The sequence below is a fragment of the Equus caballus genome, chromosome 12 (assembly GCF_041296265.1).
Source record: "Equus caballus isolate H_3958 breed thoroughbred chromosome 12, TB-T2T, whole genome shotgun sequence".
NCBI lineage: Eukaryota > Metazoa > Chordata > Mammalia > Perissodactyla > Equidae > Equus > Equus caballus.
Genome location: NC_091695.1, coordinates 33,119,030 through 33,138,655, shown reverse-complemented (window position 1 = coordinate 33,138,655; position 19,626 = coordinate 33,119,030). Strand labels below are relative to the sequence as shown.

Below are 19,626 nucleotides of genomic sequence, written 5' to 3'. Positions count from 1 at the left end.
GTTCCACCCCAGAAATGTTGATTCAGTAGGCTGAGGCCTAGGAGTCTGTATTTTCGTCAGCTGCACAGGTGGTTTTTAGGCAGCTGGTCTGGACAGCACGGTTCCCTGTGCCGCCTGCAAACCTCTGAGGTGGACGGGTGTTTTGTTCTGCCGCACACGGCCCTTAGGCCGTGAACTGAGCAGGGCGAGTGGTGGCCAGGGGAAGACCGGCCGATTCACAGACCTGAGGCAGAGGGCACAGCCGAGGCACAGACGTGTTCTAGGAACTGTAGATGAGTTGGGACTGACATGCCGAGTAGGAGACACAGAGTGATGATGAGGGAGGAGGCTGGAGAGAGAGGCAGGGTCAGAGCTGCGGGAGCTGACTTCTGGAACCACCCCTCCAGACCAAGGAGACCTGGTGGCCTAGGCAGAGCAGGAGGCAGCGAGGACCCTCCAGAAGATCCAGGTAGGAGGCAGAATTAGTACCCAGCAGCTGGTTAATGTGGGGGGAGAGGAAGTGGGTGATGTGACGTCCGGGAGTCTGGCTTGGACAACTGCATGGGTGGGTCCTCTGCTGAGTTGAGTGAGGGCCTGGGAGGAGTTGGGGGCTGGGTCAGGGAGGAGGGTGATGAACTCCGTTCGGGGAAGGTGGTTTAAGCGTCCAAGTAGAGATGTCTGACGGGCAGTTGGACAGTTGCCGGGGTGGGGGCTTAAAGCCTTGGACACAGGACACAGGTGTGGAGAGTGAACAGGGCACCCAGGAACCTTTGTTCAGCAGTTACGAGATGAGCAGGGAAAAGGACGAGGGGAAGAGAAGGGGAAGGTGGGATCGCATGCTCCCTGACGGTGGTTGGCGAGGTCAGCGAGCACGAAGCCTGCCTGGGGTTAGCGCAGGCGAGGGGATTGCTGTGTCTGAGCCAGAGCGCTTTCAGGGCAGCAGCGGGGCCTGAGGCCAGGTTGCAGAGAGCAAGAACAGGATTCAGGATTGGGGTGTGGTGGCTGAGGGGCCAGGTGTTTCTGAACAAGTTCTGTGTCCACGTGGACAGTCCATATTCTGGTTGCGTCCTGTGCTCTAGCATGGTTTTGGGAGACGAAAAGAGAAGGGAGGATTGGTCTTTTTTTTTTTTTTTAAATACAAGGCAAGGACATAGTTAAAAATTTAAAAAGGAATATAAATTAAAAACGAAGTCTCGCTTCAGCCGCCTTTCCCAGTCCCAGTGGGTAACCTGCCTTAGCTGTTTGCTGGGTGTCCGTCTCTGTGTTATCTTAAAGACGTAAAAAATACGCATGGTGTGTGTTTGCTGTGAACCAAGTTGAGATGACGCTGAAATACTGTGCTGTACTGTCTTTTTCGGTTCGGATTATACAGTCTCTGCTATGAATCCCTAAATGCTGAGCAGCAGCATAAATTGTGTCAGTATCCGTTTCTTAAAGAGAAACCGACAAAAGAAATTAGATGTATTGGGACTTTGTAACTGCTTATGCATTTTACTCTGTTGCTTGCAAATGACGTTCAGTGACTGAAAATCCCGTGCTGTTGCCTTGAAGGTGGCTTTCCACAAGTCCAGTGAGCTGATGGTCAGCTTTTCCAAGGGCGTAAAGTTTGCTGTCTTCTGAGCGTCCCTCTCCTCCCATCGTTAGATGCGACATCAACAGACAGTTAGACATAGTCTGTTAACAGGAACAGATAGTTGTAATAACCTTTCTAAGCACACTTTTAATCAAGATGCTGGAGTTTTGAAACATATGATTTGCTGACTCGTAAATAAACTTCCAATTTCCTTTATTTCACAATTTGACATGCTTTAAAACCTAAGGCTGAAGCGGGTAGCTTCTGCTGACACAAGATAATCTGTCAGTTCTGCAAGTCAGTTTTTCAGGGGTTCGTTTGGTGTGCTAACAATTAGACCCCGTTTCTATTTGTTTATTACCCTCCCTGTCCCCACACCAAGAGGACGGGTACTTTTTGCCTCCACTGAAGCTTCGCTCCTGTTTCAGCAGGTTAGCGAAAATAATGAAGAGTAGCTAAAACATAAAACGAAAGTACTGATGGAGATGCTAGAGAGTGAAAGATGCTGAAGCGCAGCATGGGATGGCCGAGTGAAGAATTTGGGGGAGGGCGGGGGGGGCAGGGGGCAGGACTCACGTGGGGCTGGGGGAGTGGGAAGGGCGGCTGCTTCCAGCCCAGAGTCCTGCAGTTGCTGGGAGCTACTGGAATGACTGGGAAGAAACAATGTTCTTTGCTTTCGGAGCTAGATGTTGCATCTGATCCATAGGACGTAACTTAAAATTGGTCTCATGGCGGATTTTGATAAATAATGTCTGGTTTGCATAATCTGGAGCTATTATCCAGATCTGAACCTTTGGTCCAGAAATGCTAAATGTCAGCATTTTTGAGCGTTATGTGAAACCAAGTTCTTGAGCTGGTGTTAATGGCTGTTACCTTCCCTGTTCTCAATCCTAGAAAATGTCAAACGGAAATGCAAATCTGTATTGCTCAGACTTATGCTTTAAATGAAAATATCCCAGTGATTATTGGATCTGTTCAGTTTCAGAGATACTTTAATTATAGTAAATAGAATGACACTTTAGACTAGTAGTATATGTGGCTTACAGTATTTTTTAGAGCAACGTTTTTTTTCTAAAGAGGAAAAAGGTAGATGCTGACAATTAGATTCCTGTGATGGTAATAGGGGAGATCATTTACTGCACATATTTGGGGTTTGTTCAGCCTGTGCTAGTTTTTTCTGCAATAATGATACACAGTGCACATATGAACGTGCTTCTGGAATCTTAAACTTTGGAATTTCCTGTCAAATGTGTATCTAAACTCCTAAGTTTAAATTTGCTTTGATGCTTTTTCAGTTGTCGAATTCTTTTGAGCCAAGGGAAAAGGTTTTCCTTTAAGGAGTAAAAATAATTGTCAAGTTCTGTAAATGTGTTTTCTACCATGGCCAAAGCAGTGTGTCACAGATTTCTTTTGAGATATAACCCAGCGATAGGAATGAAGCATATTCTCTTTACAGGTGAACGAAGACAGTCTGGGCTGTTAGGAAGAACTTAGGGGAACTGCATGAAAGAGACAGAGGCTTGCCCGGGGAGGGGGGCGGGAGGAGGTCACGGGAAAGCGAGGTGACAGGCATCCAGCATAGGGGCTCGATGGGAGCGCAAGTGGGCTCCGGGGCGGAGCGCTCTCTTTCCAGGCGGTGTGAGTCCGTGTAGGAACCAGCTCCTCGTCCCGGTGCGCAGGGGAGCTTCGACGCACCCCCTGAAGCGTCCAGTGTCCACCTTGTTGTGCTTCGACTAGGCGTTTCATTTAAAGGTGGCGAAATTTGTCCATGACAGCTAGTAAGACTTAAAAATAAAACGCTGATACTCAACCCTCCTGGGACTGCAGGTCCCCTGCCACTTGTCATGGTCCCTCGCCCTTCTCCCCTCTCCCTTCTTCCTCACCCCCCTGAAATCCCATGGTCCGTTATCATCACAGCCTTGCACGCCCTGCCCCTCCCTCGCCTCTTTCACTTCACTGTACTCACCGGCAGAAGCCTGCACCCAGTAAGTGCGTTCTCCGTCCGCTGTCGTGACCGGTGACCGGAAGTGGACCCGCATGCCGCCACAGTCACGTGACTGTCAAACAGCGACTCTTCTCTTCTAGGTGGCTGTTTTCTTCCTTCCCCTTTCCCCTCCCCAGCGCTCCTCACCCACCCTTAAACTTAATGCCAAGTCCTCTGTTTTCTCAGTGAAATCGGAAGAAATCAGAAGAGGTCTTGCGTAAACTCTCACCACATGTCTACCTATTTACCTGGATCTGTGCCCGTGTATTCGGCTGCCCTTCCTCTTACTGTGGGCGAACTGTGTGCACCCAGGAAAGGCCACCTCTGCACTTGGCCGCTTGGCCCGATCTGCTCGCGCTTACTCAGGGGAGTTACTCTGTCAGTCCCACCGCTCCCCTGGCTTCCTGCCAGTCAGCACGCACACTGTCTCGTCCTCCAGAAGGTCTTTCTAAACCCATGTCTGCTGCAGCCCCTGCCCTCATTTATAAGGGCTAGCCTTATAAAGTCAAATTCTAATTGACCACAGATGGTAATGCTGACTTTGAGTTGCAAATGATTAATTTAGGAATGAGCTTTACACCACCTGTTTGTCAATTGATTTTCTAGAATTACCTCAATCAGCCTCCTTTCGTATTTTGACCGACAGCTCGATTATTTGTTAGATGAACCTTTGTCCATTCCTTTGTCCAGTAAAGAGAAAACTCTTAAAATGTTGAGAAACGTTGGCAGTTGGCAGATAATTTTAATTATTTCAGAGGAGTTTTGCTCCATTGAAAAACTGACAGGAGAATGTGAGTCCTTTCCTTTCTCCCCAGCTTAATGACATCGTGTTTGTGTGAGGGTGCTCAGTGTTGCAGTTAGAAGTGACCCACGGTTGACAAGGGGAGCGCCTGGCACCTCTCCTCTCAGTGATGTCGTCAAGGAACTTTTTCCCCTTAGCTAACGAAATGTCTTCTTTTTTTTTTTTCTTTCTGCTTTATCTCCCCAAATCCCCCCCGACCCCGTACATAGTTGTATATCTTAGTTGCAGGTCCTTCTAGTGGTGGCACGTGGGCCGCCGCCTCAGCGTGGCCTGATGAGCGGTACCATGTCCGCGCCCAGGATCCGAACCAGTGAAACCCTGGGCCGCCACAGCGGAGTGCGCGAACTTAACCGCTTGGCCACGGGGCCGGCCCCAGAAATAAGTCTTCTTAAACTTCCCCTTCCTACCAAAGGCTTACCGGCATTTGTGAAAAGTCCACATTAGGGAGTTGGCTTTGAGTAATTACTTGGCCAATCCGTTAGCGTTGGAGTGCCATCAGCCTTTTCCTGGGGATGCTCTTCCCCAGGGGAGAATCCGCGTAGAGCAGGAGGCTGGGCGCAGGGCGGCGGCCTTCGGGGCCTCTTTACTCTCCGGTGGCTCCAGGTCACCGGGGTGCGAGTCGTTTAAAGATGTCTGTGTCCACTTGGTGTCAGGATTCCTGCTCAGGAACGTGTCGAGGGCTTCTCTGGGTCTGAGGAGGTGGGCTTGGAGTCCCTTCTTCCTCCGCTGTGCGTGTGCCCAGGTGCAGGGGTGGAGGGAGGGTGGCGTCTGAGTTACGGCGTCTGCGCGGTCTTGGGCTGGTGGCTCGACCCCCCACGGAGGTCCCTTAGAGCCTCCGGCTGGGGTTGCCTGTGTGAGGACTGGGGTGGCTTGCTGGGAGTCTGTCCTTAAAAGATCTCTTTCCCCCCTTATTTTCTAGGAGTATGCAGCACTCAGTAAAGACCTCAGTGCGTGCAGGGAACAGCTCCTTGAAAGGGAGGAAGAAATTGCCGAAATGAAGGCTGAGAGAAACAACACCAGGGTCAGTAGGTGCCGGAACTTGAGCCTCTGGGCCACTATCAGTCACTCTGGCTGGCTTTAAACTCGAAAGACGTCCACTCTACCTGGTTTCAAACACATTTTCGACATTTTCCCACGACTTAACTGTGATCGATCAGTTCAGCGTTCTCATACTTTTCTTGAAATTCATAGTTAAGAATTAGTATTTTGATCCATTTGAGGAGGAATTTCTCTAACTTTCTACTGGATTGAAGGCATTCACACTGGTTCAGCATGAGATGGAAAGGATTGATTTGCCCCGAATCCCAATGTGCAATTGAAGGTGTTGTTTAAACTTGCGTCTGTGTTGGCCTTTTCTCCCAGCTGCTGTTGGAGCACTTGGAGTGCCTCGTCTCCAGGCACGAGCGGTCCCTGAGGATGACGGTGGTGAAGAGGCAGGTGCAGTCCCCCGCCGGCGTGTCCAGTGAGGTGGAAGTGCTGAAGGCGCTGAAGTTGTTGTTCGAGCACCACAAAGCTCTGGATGAGAAGGTACCCGCGGCCCCGGGGCCAGCCTTGGGCTGCGCGCTGTGCGCCCGGCGGGCGTTGTGCGTGTGCAGCTTCAGTTTACTCTTAGTAGCTTCTGGAATTCTTGTCAACAAAGTTCTTCTGTAAGAAGACAGTTCTATATGGTTAAAAAGTATTAGTTGGCAGAAATGTTTTAGATTTTTGTTTGTTGTTTTTTCCTTTTTCTCCCCAAAGCCCCCGGTACACAGTTGTGTATTCTTCGTTGTGGGTCCTTCGAGTTGTGGCATGTGGGACGCTGCCTCAGCGTGGTCTGATGAGCAGTGCCGTGTCCGCGCCCAGGATTCGAACCGACGAAACACTGGGCCGCCTGCAGCGGAGCGCGCGAACTTACCACTCGGCCACGGGGCCAGCCCCTGACATAAATGTTTTAAAATTTGTTATATCCTGTTTATAGATTTGCTGTTAAGAATTGGGTAATGCAATTTATTTAGGGAGAAGATTTTTCTCAAACTTAAAATTTAGAGCTGTTAATAGGAAGTTTCCATGACGGTAACATCAATGAGAGACGTTCCAGGTGTTCTATGTTATATCCTGCTAGTGGTAGGATCACTGTCCGCGAAGGCTTGGAGAAGTGTGCACCCACACACTCCACCCCTGCTGTCCAAGTTTTTCTGCTTTGCAAATGGGTAATTATCCCTCCTGCCTATGTATTTTTAAAACTTTGCCAGTAGTAATATGGAAATTGATTTCGTGTAGCGCCATGCTGAAGAAGACTAATCAATATCTCTGAGCCATTAACATCTCTGGAAATCCCGGGGTGCTGCTAAGAAGCTAGGACACACTCTTGCTCCCGCCTTAAAAATAGTTCATGGGGAAAACGTGAGTGACAGGTGAGGTCGCGATAGCCTGCGCGCCCTGCAATAGAAACAGCTGTGGCAGGGCAAGGGTATTTTGAAGAGTCTTGAGTATTAGTTCTAGGATAGTCTGTTGTGTCATTTTCATGCAAATGAAAATATGAAAGACTTCATTTTTGACTGAGTGTGAAATGCAGTTGATGCACAGAGTTAAAGAAGTCCCGTATAGAATTTTACTTGGCTGTTTTGTGGCTCAGCTCCTGTAGCTCCGGCAGAGATACACACGGAAGGGAGACCGTCAGCCAGCTGGCGTCTCCTTCTTCGTGCTGTTTGAAGGCGCTTTACGCAACGTGCTGAGTGCCTGTCCCTCCTCCGGCGGACAGACTGACTGCAGAGGACAGTGGCAGCAGGTGTGTGGGTGTGTGCCGCCCTGTCTCCCGTGCTGCCGTCCGTCTCTGTAGGTAGACCCCCCGTCTCCCTCGGTCCCGGTGGGCAAGGCTCGGAGGAAGCAGCCTGGTGGTCAGTCGGCGGACTCGCGCCCCATCCTCGCCGAGTTCCCTGCGTCAGTTACCTCGTCTCTGAGCCTTCGGAATTCTCATCCGTCAGTTAGGGACGGTAACTGTCGGTTTTGCTTCAGCAAATATTGATTGTCTGCCATGTGTTAGGCACTGTCTGTCCAAGGGCTGGGTAGACAGATGTTTGGGGGATTAAATGAGATAATAGCCAGCATTTATTGCTTCTAAGCCTCTTTCTGTGAGTTATCTCCCTGAGCCTCGTAACAATACTGTAGAGTATGCTCTCTACTATAAATAGTACTAGAAGGCAGGGGACTGTTCCGCAGCCCGTCTGACAGTGAAGGAATTGAGGCACGGAGAGGTTTGGGAGCCCCTTCAGAGGCCGGTAGCGAATGAGTGTGGAGTTTGGTTATGGTGAAGAGTGCTTTCCTCTGACTCCCACAGTTAACCGTGACCAATAGGGAAAAAAGGAGAATGACGAAGAAAAAGTGCAAACGGTATGCAAATGTGTGGTGGACGGAGTGACAGTCTCTCTCTCCACCCCGTGTATGTCCACAGTGTGGGGTATTTTATCTGAAAGGCGGTGGTGTTTTTACTGTGCGTTCATAGTTTTCGTAGAGAAAGATGGGTGAAGTTCTACATTGTGAGAATACAAGTAATGAGTAGAATAAGCTTGCTGAGTCAGGGGGCTTAGTGACAAGCTGCCTGGTGATCCGTGCAGAGAAATAAATTATTCTAAGGCCTTTGGTTCCCCGCGTCGATGGGAGGGTGGGAGAAGTGCTCTGGAGGGCCCCCCTGGGGTGTGTTGTGGTCCAGTGCTGCCCCCTTGCCGCTTCCTCACCAGGCGTGCCTCGGTCCAGTGCTGCCCCTCTGCTGCATCCTCACCAGGCGTGCCTCGGTCCAGTGCTGCCCCCCTGCCGCATCCTTGCCCGGCGGGGCCCGCGATTAAAGGATGCCTCTGCACACTGCTCGCTTCTTGTCTCAAGTCTGAGATTGGCAGGCCCGGGGCCGTCCTGCGCTGCCCCAAATGCAGGAGAGGCCGGGAGAGTAAGTGCCTGGGGCTCTCAGCTCCTCTGGCCCGGTGCTGTTCCCAGGCCTGGGGAGGGGCTCAGAGGCCGGGCAGCCAAAACAGGTGACAAATTGTGACAGCGTGCCTGAAATCACTGCAGCTGTGCCTCTGCAGCTGGAGAAGGCCGTTTAGTGTTTACTTACATGGCAGCTGGAACGCTCCTCCTGGCTGGGATTATCGGGGCCAACTGCCGCCTCCCCCTCCCCTGCCCTGACTTCCCCGAGAAGGGAAGAGAACACGTGTTAAATAAACCCGGGGATTAGGGATTTGGAGTTATATCCCGCCCCCCCGCCCCCGTTTGTTACTTTTATTCTCCTTCCTGATGATCTTGACTCCATTTCTGTGAGAAAGTTTCACAAACTGGACAGCGTGTCTTTTTGATGTGTGTATGGTGGGTGCCTGACAGTCACCAGAGTGGGAGAAAGGCCCATGCAGGAAAAAGTAGTAGGTGGTTAGAATAAAGGGTTTAAGTTGGAGAGAATGTGCATTCCGAGGTTGTTTTCTTGTGCAAACCATAGAAATAGTTGTTCCTAACGAAGTTCGACGATGAATTAAGAGATTGTGTGGAAGCAGATTCCTGATTATAGGTTCTGCGTAGTTTGTACAAACCCTTAACGTGCAGTTCGTTCCCCTTCATGTTCCCCAACTGTGTCCACAGGGCTGGGCGCTGCGGGAAGGGAGCCATTTCCAGCAGACCTGGAAGCGTTAATACAGTAGCCGCTCTTTCCGCGGCTTCCAGGCTGCGAGCCCGTGCCCCCGCCTGGCCTGGAAACCCACGAGCGGTGGAGGGCAGGGCGTCGCTGCCCACCGTGTCTGGGACTCGGGATGCGGGTTTCTCTGTGCTTTGAAACGCTGCCGGTGTTCCTTCAGTTGTAAATTCGTCTGAAGAGCCTCTGGTGGGAAGTTTTATAGTAATGCCGTGTAAAGAGATAGTGACACACGTAGTGCTAATTTGCAGTAACTTTAAGCATTGCCAGTAATTTAATTTCCAGGGAGCTCCTGAACCGCCTGTGCTCGGGTCTCCGTGGTTCTGTTTGCTGCGCTCGCTGGCGGGCATTAGGTTCGTTCCAGTTGGAAAACCTCTGCGGGAAGGACGGAGGGAAAGGAAGCACTTGCTATCCACACATTCTTGGGTAATTATTTTCATTTGAACGAAAGTTTTGTGCCACTGACTAGGAAATAACGTTAAATCCTAGCCCTCTGCTCCCTCTGCTCTAGTCGTCATCTTGGAGATTCCTTCGTCCCTGTGGGGTCACCCGTCCCCTTTTTGAAGATGATCGCCACGTTTCTGTCTGGAGCTCCACATTTGGGATGCTCCTGCATGCCCAGCCCCGAGTTTTGCCGTATCCCTTAGAAGGCCCGTAGACGTCCTGCTGTGTACCTCAGTCCAGGGTCCTGCTCCGCCTTCCTCCTTGGTCAGCCTCGAGTCTCCCCGCCTCCCTCCCCACTTCACGCGCCTCCTCTGCCCTTCCTCGCTCATCCTGCAGGGCCAGTCCGCAGCTCTGTCCGGTGTTTTCTGCTCTCACGTCGTTTCTGTTTTCCTTTGTGCTCTGGTGCGCTAGCTTGGGCCGTTCGTGGGGCCTTGGTGTCTACATGAGGTGGCTTTGCTTGTGCTTTCTTCCTTTCCAGGCCACCTAGCTCCCAGGGTAACCCAGACCTCTGGCATGAGAAGGTTTTGGCAGGGCCTATCCATGGCAGCAGGTGTTTGGCAGTTTGGCATTCATGGCTCCGTGTTCTGGCTTTATTCACCTTTCCCACATCTTTCCCTCTGTAAATGCCCCTTCACTCTGCCCAACCAGTCTGCTCACTCTGCTCCCCTTCCCTGACGCCTCGTCCTGCGCGATTCCCTGCTCGGGTACTGCCTCTCCCTCTCCTCGCTTTCATCAGACCCCACCTGCCTCTCCAGGGCGAGGTCACCCCTGTGAGGTCTGCTCGGACCAACTCCGATTCCTTTTATCTTTTCTCCAGTTTTTCAAAATGCCACCAGCTTTAAGAAAAACGCAGATGAAAGAGTAGGATCAAGGTCATTCTTGAGGGGGTAAAAGAAATCACAAAAAGATCTCCTGTGGGGCGTGTGGCCAGCCTCTTTCTCCCCATGGGATGATGGCGGTGGGCTTGCTGGGTGAGCGTGGAACAGTCTGCTTTTTCACTGACTGCTGAGTGGCTTCCTCTTCTTTCCCACCCTCCCCTCCTCCTCTACCTCCCCCTCCACACCCGTGTCAAATCTTGGATCCTCTGCTTACTAACTTTCTGATCTTGGCCAAGATATTTCACTTCTGAGACCGTTTTGTCGTCTGTAAAGTAGAGATACTATTTATTTCCCAATATTATAGGCAGATTTAGTGAGAACTAAAATAAAGCATCCACCGCTGTACCCTGCACAAGGTGGGCCTTCATTAGATGCGAGGTGTCTGTCTGCAGACCCCGTAGCCCCGACTCGGGTGACTGGGAGGGCGTACAGCCTGCAGGGGCTTGGTTTGGGTGCTCACCGTGGGATCTCCCCCTGAAGATGACATCGTCTTGAGCTCTGAGTCCCGAGCTGCTTATCAGCCAAGTGACCTTTGTAGGTCACTAACCTGCCCGGGCCTGTCTTCCAGTCTGTGAAGTGAGCTCATTATGTATGCCTTCCTGTCGTATGTGACATCTACTTTTATGTGATAAATATTGGAAAATATTTTGAAAACCAGTCAAGCATTAAGCACGTATAAAGTTATTACAATGAATATTTGTGTCTTAGGAGTACTTAGCATCGTGCCTCCCAACTTTTTTGTTCAGTAAATTGTCCAAATTAATAGGGCTGCTCCTTCTCCAGCTGGTATTGCTGTCTCCTGAGCTTGCTGGAGCCTCGAGAGGAAATCCCTAATAAAGTAGCTTCCGTTCCAGTTTTGTACTTAGACCTTTGGTTCATTCTGAGATGCCCTTCTTGTTAAGTTAGAGGGTAGGTAAAACTGGTTATAATATAAGGCTCGTGTGAGACTGGTTTGCAAGACGTGAATACACGGAGCCATGACAGTTTAAGAAGGTTACAACGCGGTAATATTCACAGTCAGACGTAGTCGTTGCTGGTTCAGATCCACGGGGACCTGTTGTTTGAACACTGCATTGTTCGCCCGGGCTGGGGATTTTGAAACAGCGAGGGGAGCAGTTCTTTCCCTCGAGCAGACTCGTGTGAGCGTGGTCCCGCACGGAAGGGACAGGTGCTGTCTTTCTCAGGGGCCGGCGGAGCCTGTACAGAGCGGCAGGGTTGAGCTCCGGCTGCGACGTCATGTTGGGCATGCGGGAGGCGCGGGGCTGGGGCGGCATTGGGAAGGAGGAGCTGCCACGGGCGCGCGAGCAGGAGCAGAGGGCGCAGTTGTGGGCCGGCTGGGCGGGCCTGCTGCGTGTCGGGTGGTTGGCTGCGGAGGGGTGTGGTGTGCCAGGCACGCCGGGTGGGAGGAGAAGGGTCGACAGAGGAACAGAAAGGCACCGAGGGTGTGAGCTCACGGCAGGGCGGTCCCCGAGGGCTGGAGTCAGTTCTCCGAGAGCGCTCTGGTGGGGCAGCGTGATGGGGGCCCTGCAGGTGCCGAGAGGCCGCCTTTGTTGACGCTGCACCCTTACCTGAGATCCGCCAGCCAGCTGTGTGTGCTCCGGGGGCCGTTGTCACTCCTGCTGTGGACACTGCAGGAGAGGGGGTCGACAGCGTCTTCGGGCTCACCTGTCCTCACTACTCTCAGCCGAGGCTGCGTGGCCTTGCACGCCGCAGCTGCTGTGTTTCTTTGACTTGTTAGCAGGCGGGGAGGAGCTGCTGTCAGTGTAGCCTCAGGTAGCCGTAGGTGCTCCTTCTGAACTTGTGTTTCTGCTGACCCGGCGTGATGGAGCCGCGGGAGGAATCCCGCATGGAGCACTTTCAGGCACGGCTGATGTCGAGACCCCTGCCTCAGCCCGAGATGCCCTTCTGTCCCGTGTGTCCAAAACGCTCGTCAGAGACGGAAAGGAGAGCAGGCTGCTCGCTTGTCCTCGGTGTCCTGTGCGCTCAGCTGGAGCTTCCAGGCGTGGTCTCCCCGTATGTGTTGCAGTGCTGGCCCAGCTTCTCCATGCTCGTTCCCTGCCTGCCTTGGGAATTGCGGGTGGCTCTAGGGCAGTGAGGTGCAGTGTGCGGGGACCCAGTTGCCGTCAGAGTGGGGCTGTTGAATAGTACCCGCGGGGGTCTTGTTTGACATTTCTGTTCCCGTCAGTAGTGGAGTCTCAAAGTGTGACAGAGCAGGTCCTGTCTTAGGTCCCTTTCTGTGCCGTTGTGCTCGGTGGTACCTATGAAGGCCTAGGGGGTGGTGTCCAAACGCTCTTCCACATCTCGGACGTCCTCATGTAATAAAGGTCATGAAATAACTTCACAGAGTGCTTCATCACACGCAAAAGAGTGGATTGTGGCTTTCTTTGCAGAATTGAAGTGCTAGTGTGAACTACTGACAAGCCTGAAAAATGCTAAAATTGTAACTGAATCGGGGAAACCTTGCTCACAGCCTAGGACTGTTCAGGAGAATTGCTAACCTGTAAACTCTAAAGCCGTTCCTGAGAGGGGCTGGGGAGACCAGTATGACGTCATTTTACTCGAGGAGCGGGGGCGTTAATCAGGTTACTGTCCTCCCCTCTCAGGTTCAGGATGCCTGGGACACTGGCACCCTCCATCACTTCCATGCCTTTATTGGCTCCGTGTTTTGGTGGAGCCATCATTGCCGGGAGGGATACCACCAGTGGTTCTGGAACGTGGCGGAGTGTGAGTGACGGAGCAGTGACTCGCAGGTGGAGCGTCCTAACGGAGGGACTCCCTCGTGGTGGATGGTGTCAGATGAGTCTCCAAGGGCTCACTAAAAGATGAGCTGCTGTTGTCAAGCAAGGAAGACTAGGAAACATAGTTTAAGGGTCTCGCGGAGATGTTTTAAAGCCTGGTGATGTAAGTGCAGAGTAAGCATGTTCGATGTGGTAACTTAGCGTGCAGCTGGCACGAACACTTTTGTCTGCCTGTTTATTGTAATAAATTTCTGGGGCTGAGTCGGAGTCAGAGTCGGCTGGTGCTCTACTTTCCTGGAAGGGTGTGTTAACGTGGCCAAGCTTTCGGGCAGCGTCTTCGTAGGGAAATGGGGGGCTGGCCCCTTGAAGTCGCCTTGTGTTTAGGCACACAGACTATGTATGTGATGTTTACATAAGCTTCATAACTGGGGTGTCAAGCTGAATAATCACAGGTTTGTGATTATTTCTACTGTTATGTAATAGCGTAATATTTTAATCTGTCCTTTATTGCCATGGGAGGTTAAAAAAGGCAAAGATTTGGGGCCAGCCCCCTGGTGTGGTTAAGTTCGGTGCACTGCACTTCAGTGGCCTGGGTTTCGGGTTTGGCTCCTGGGCACAGACCTACTCCACTCGTCAGCCATGCTGTGCCAGCAACCCACATGCCAAGTAGAGGAAAATTGGCAACAGATGTTAGCTCGGGGGCAGTCTTCCTGGCCAAAAAGAAAGGGCAAAGATTCTACATAGAGAAATTGCAGTGAAATAAAACATTATTTTTGCAAATAATGTTTTATCTTCTAAAAAGTAGTAAGACAGTCCTCACTTTGCATGGGACTATAAAAATGACCATGCAGCTGGCCCGCTACAAAGCAATCTTAATCATTGATGGAGACGATTATGTTTGAGATTGTTACGTTTTTTTCAAGACATTGCAAACTCTCTTAAATTATAAATGTATGAGGAAATGACAAAAACAGTAAAACTAATCTTTATTTAGTACACTGCAATTTATAACATTAGAAACGTTGAGAATTCAATTCCATAGGTCTTGGAGCCAGCAGGTCCATTTCTGGGTCTGTCCCTCAGAGCAATCCAGTACCTCCTTTTTGTGCATAATTTTAAAAAATCAGTACAATATCCTAATTATAAAACAAAGTAAATTTAAAAAGTTAGTTTACGGTGAAACATTTCATTCTGTAAATGTTTGGGCACGACTGCACCGAAGACGCAAGTCAGATGTTTGTACCTTCTGCTGATGAATGAGTTTAAGAGAAGATGATCAGAAGCCATTCCATAGAAAAATAGAGAAATGTGAAAGAAGAGGTGGCCACTCCATAAAAGTGTGTTAGGATAAGTAAACACAGACCAATCTCAATTGTATTTGATCCGAGAAAAATGAATAACCGTGACTGAAATAAGGACAACGTGCCGTTCGTATCACAGATTGTCAAGTAGAGACCTGGGCAAGTACAACAGTCTCGCATACGAGCTGAGCCTTCTTTGCAGGTGAAATGTCAGAATAGTTCCCTTGGTCATGAGAGGGCCAGGGGAGTGACGGAGGGTCACGAAGAACATATTGCCTCTGGAACTCTCACCAAATGCCCAGGCATGCGTTCAGTCTCTGTCATATGAGAAGATTTTGGAGACCCCTATTTGATGGGCGACAGGGAATGGAAGATGGATCCAAAAAAGAAAGTGGGCCCTAAAGTTTAATAACACACCAGGGTGGCAGAGCTACAGGAAACAGGTGTTTCATAAGCTGCTGGCCCAGGAGGAATAATTTAGCAGTAGCTATTAAAATTGCAACTGACCTTTGACTCAGAAGTTCTAAGGTTTTATCCTGCAGATGCACTTGGCACACGTGCAGAATGATACATGTACAAGGTTATTTGTTGCCATGCTGTTTGTCAGAGCTAAAGATCGGAAGCACAGTCGTAAGTGTCCATCGGTAGGAGAAGAATAAATACGTTACGGCTTTTGTGTCAGTGCGGCTGTGAGAGGAGGAGGACGCTGCGAGCCGGCCGGCCCTCCTCAGGCCGTGTCCCTGCTGGAGAGGCACTAGAGGGAATGCGTGTCTCACTGGGTTCTCCGCGCGTCGAACCTCGGGATAAACGGGGAGCGTCTGCCTTCAGCTGCCTGCCGAGTTGAAGAGCCACCAGGGCTGGAAGGGAGGCCTCCATGGATACCTTTATTACCATTTGTAAAAAACAAAGTTTTAAAAGTTGGTGTGAAAAAGAGCTCTGTCCTGAGCATCCTTCCATTGCTGCCGCTATCCCTGTTTTGTAAAAGTTTGTGGTGGCCAAAACATCTCCGTGGAAATGTGGATTTTACGCTGCTCCTAATGATGGCTTTAGGCTGTCAAGGTCAGGCAGGCAGTTTCTGGTCTCATACTTTAAAGACAGTTTCTTTATGATTCAGTGGTTTTTTGGCACGTGCATAGATCTATGAAAGGAAGTATTCGAAAATGAAAACTATTTTATACTCCAGTAAGCACGAGCAGCGCCAAAAATCACATACTTGCTTTACTGGAAAGTTTGAAACATGGTGTGAATATAAACTGGACATTAATATGCTTCATATTGTGTTTTCATTTTATTATTATCTAGTGTTGTTAATTTATCTGAAACTCTTTAAGGTAGTCGTCTTTTGTAAAAAAGTGATGTTTAAAAAAAAAAACCTACCTAGAAGATTCCAGAAGGCACTCATTCCTATTTGAATAAATATTTCTGCCCTTGATTTTTTATTTCATTGGTTTGATTCTCCCCTGCCGCTCAGGCTCCGTTTGAAAAATTTAATCAGAATGTTTTTGCCTGTGAGTATTTCGCTGTTATTATGCACTGAAATGTTATGCTTCTGAAATATACTTTCACACTAATATTTCAGATTGTTTTGAAATATACGTGTGCATTCATATTTCACATTGTCTTGACTAATTGTGAGACATTATTTGTGTTTAAATACAACATGCTTGTAACAACCGAAAACATTTTGGTTTACTATTTAGCAGAAAGGTAAAAATACGTGAAGCAAATCTTATACTCACTGCCCATGAGTAAATCCCCATTTTTGCTTAAAAGCAGATGCCTTCCAAAGAAGAAAGGAGTGATGGCTAACATAGCTAGAAATTTAAATTGGAAATGAGGAACAAAAATGGAACAATTCGGGGCTGGCCCCGTGGCCGAGTGGTTAAGTCTGTGCGCTCTGCTGCAGGCGGCCCAGTGTTTCGTCAGTTCGAATCCTGGGCACGGACATAGCTCTGCTCATCAAACCACGCTGAGGCAGCGTCCCACGTGCTACAACTAGAAGGACCCACAACGAAGAATATACAACTATGTACTGGGGGGCTTTGGGGAGAAAAAGGAAAAAATAAAATCTTTAAAAAAAAAAAAAAAAGGAATAATTCACTCATTGCCATTGTAAAGAAATGTGTCTACCCATGTGTACACCCGAGAGAAAACATAGCATAAACCCACATGAAAACTTGTGCAGGAACGTTCATAGCAGCATTATTCGTGATCGCTAGGAAGTGGAAGCAACCCACATGTTCATCAGCGAATGAAGGGATAAACAAAACATGGTCCATCCATGCGGTCGAATGTTATTCAGCCATAAAAGTGAACAAGGCCCTGACACACGCTACGATGTGGATGAACCTTAAATATGTGATGCTGACTGAAAGACACCAGACACGGAAGGACAGATATTGTGTGATTTCATTTATACGAAACGTCCAGAACAGGCGAGTCCGTGGACTCAGCGGATTTGTGGCTGCCAGGGGCTGGGGGGGAGGTAATGGGGAGTGACTGCTAATGGATCAGCTTTTGGGGCGTGACCAAAATGTTCTGGAATTACTGGTGATGGTAACTCAACATTGTGAATATGCTGAAAATCACTGAATTGTACTCTTGAAAATGGTTAAGATGGTGAATTTTATGTTAGTGACTTTTGTCGTAGTAAAAAATCTCAAAAAGAAAAGAAAAGAAAAGCAGTGTGGTCCCATTTTTTCTGACTTTGAGTGATGTGGATTGAAAATAGTGTTATAAAATAGTCACATCAGGGGCCGGCCCACGGCCGAGTGGTTAAGTTCCCGCGTTCTGCTGCGGCGGCCCGGGGCTTCACTGGTTCGGATCCTGGGCATGGACATGGCACCACTTGTCAGGCCACACCGAGGCAGTGTCCCACATGCCACAACTAGAAGGACCCACAACTAGGAGATACAACTATGTACTGGGGGGATTTGGGGAGAAAAAGCAGAAAGAAAAAAGGGAAGAAGAAGATTGGCAGCAGTTGTTAGCTCAGGTGCCAGTCTTGGGGGGAAAAGAAATTCACATCAGTGTTTCAATTACTGTGAGGTAATGCAGTTCTCTCAAGAGTAAAAAAAGTTAAGATGTCAAAAATGATCAAATGTCAGAGTGGGCGGACCAAGTTGTGAGTTGTGTTTGTGTTGTTGCCGCCTGGCAGTGCCCCTGCAGCCGGTGGACAGACCGCATCCTACAGAGATGCTCAGGTTTGGCTCTAAAGGATGCTCGTTTGGAATTAGACTCCCACACAATGCATCCTCCCTAGTTGCCAAGCCAACAGTTAGGAAAGAGGCACAGGATGGTTTTTTTCCATAAACTTTATTTTTTAGAGCCATTTTGGGCTTACAGCAGAATTGAGGGGGAGATACAGAGGTTTCCCGTATACCTCCTGCCCCCCACTCCCCCAGCCTCCCCTACTGTCCACACCCCCCACCAGCGTGGCACATTGGTTACAGTCCTTGAACCTACGTTGATGCATCGTCACCACCCAGAGTCCACGGTTGACGTCAGGGTTCGCTCTTGGTGCTGGACCTGCTGTGGGCTGAACACGTGTGTAAGGACCTGTGTCCACCATTATAGGTCATCCGGAGTAGTTTCACTGCCCTGAAATCCCGTGCTCCCCCTGTGCATCCTTCCCTTCCCCCAGCCCTGGCCATCACTGATCTTTCGAGCATCTCCATAGTTTTCCCTTTTCCAGAATGTCATATAGTTGGAATCATACAGTATGTGATTCTTTCACCAAGATTAGCTTCTTTCACCAAGGAATGTGCATTTAAGATTCCTCGGTATCTTTTCACGGCTTAATAGCTCCTTCTTATTAGTGCTGAATAGTACTCCATTGTCTGGGTGGACCATAGTTCATCCACTCACCCACTGAGGGACTTCTTGGTTGCTTCCAGGTTTTGGCCATTATGGGTAAATCTGTAACCATCTGGCACAGTGTATTTTTGACCTGGTCCATACGTACATTAAAAAAAAAAACACTAAGGTAGTTTTTTTCTCCTCCAAATGGAAGTCACGTTCGGTTTTTGGCAGAACAGGTTTGAGCTGCTGTTGGGAGCAGTGGCTGCTCAGCACTTAGCAGAGACGAGTTTTGGAAGACGAGAGCAGACCCCGGGGCCGACAGCTGGCGAAGGGTCCAGCGCAGGGAGAGCGGAGGGCTGGGTGGCGCTCAGGTTTGCTGATCTTGGAGAGCGGTAGGTCGGTGAGTGGCAGGGAGAGGGGGCGGACAGCGAGAACCTGGGCGGGCATGAGCACGGGGACGCGGGGCGGAGTGCAGACCGCCTCTGAAGTGTGGTGGCGAAGGTAATGGGAGGTGACAGGGCGGGCTGGAAAGCCAGCCAGTGGTCCCTGTTGGAAGAAGGTGAGTGTACGTGTGATCGTTTTCCCCATCATGGGTGGGAATGCTTCTGTTAAGAGCTGAGCTAACGTTTGAAGGTACTTAAGTGACATCCGTTTTAGCAATATTGCAAAAATCAGCCCGTCAGAACCCTGTTAGCCACCTGCTCCTGGTGGAAACGCCCGGAGATGCTGTGGAAGGAGCTCGGCGGGGCCAGGTGGCGGCCGTCGCCTGTGTTTGAGGGCTGACAGTGAGGCCTTTCAGCGGAGTGGCTCATTTCCAGCGTCCTCATTTGATGTCACACTTGTGGCCGTGGTAGAACGTAGATATTGCTCCCCGTATTTTTAGATGAGTGGTCAAGATGGAGAACTAAGTGACCAGTCCAAGGTCATAAAGGTCAGTTGTTTCCCAGCATGGCTACTGAATTCCCCTGGGAAGCCTTTAAAAATACATATTCCAGGTTCCACCCCAGAAATGTTGATTCAGTAGGCTGAGGCCTAGGAGTCTGTATTTTCGTCAGCTGCACAGGTGGTTTTTAGGCAGCTGGTCTGGACAGCACGGTTCCCTGTGCCGCCTGCAAACCTCTGAGGTGGACGGGTGTTTTGTTCTGCCGCACACGGCCCTTAGGCCGTGAACTGAGCAGGGCGAGTGGTGGCCAGGGGAAGACCGGCCGATTCACAGACCTGAGGCAGAGGGCACAGCCGAGGCACAGACGTGTTCTAGGAACTGTAGATGAGTTGGGACTGACATGCCGAGTAGGAGACACAGAGTGATGATGAGGGAGGAGGCTGGAGAGAGAGGCAGGGTCAGAGCTGCGGGAGCTGACTTCTGGAACCACCCCTCCAGACCAAGGAGACCTGGTGGCCTAGGCAGAGCAGGAGGCAGCGAGGACCCTCCAGAAGATCCAGGTAGGAGGCAGAATTAGTACCCAGCAGCTGGTTAA

The 19,626-nt window shown here is 50.0% G+C and overlaps 1 protein-coding gene across 17 annotated transcripts in view; it reads left to right on the top strand.

Annotated features, from left to right (window-relative positions):
• The window catches only part of LOC138916689 (liprin-alpha-1-like), a 91,296-nt gene that overhangs the window by 36,420 nt on the left and 35,250 nt on the right, over positions 1–19,626 (top strand). For all 17 annotated transcript variants that reach the window (XM_070229829.1, XM_070229826.1, XM_070229840.1 and 14 more), the window contains 2 exons: positions 5,258–5,359; positions 5,701–5,865. In XM_070229829.1, the coding sequence (XP_070085930.1) occupies positions 5,258–5,359; positions 5,701–5,865 (267 nt within the window). The remainder of the gene's footprint in view (positions 1–5,257; positions 5,360–5,700; positions 5,866–19,626) is intronic.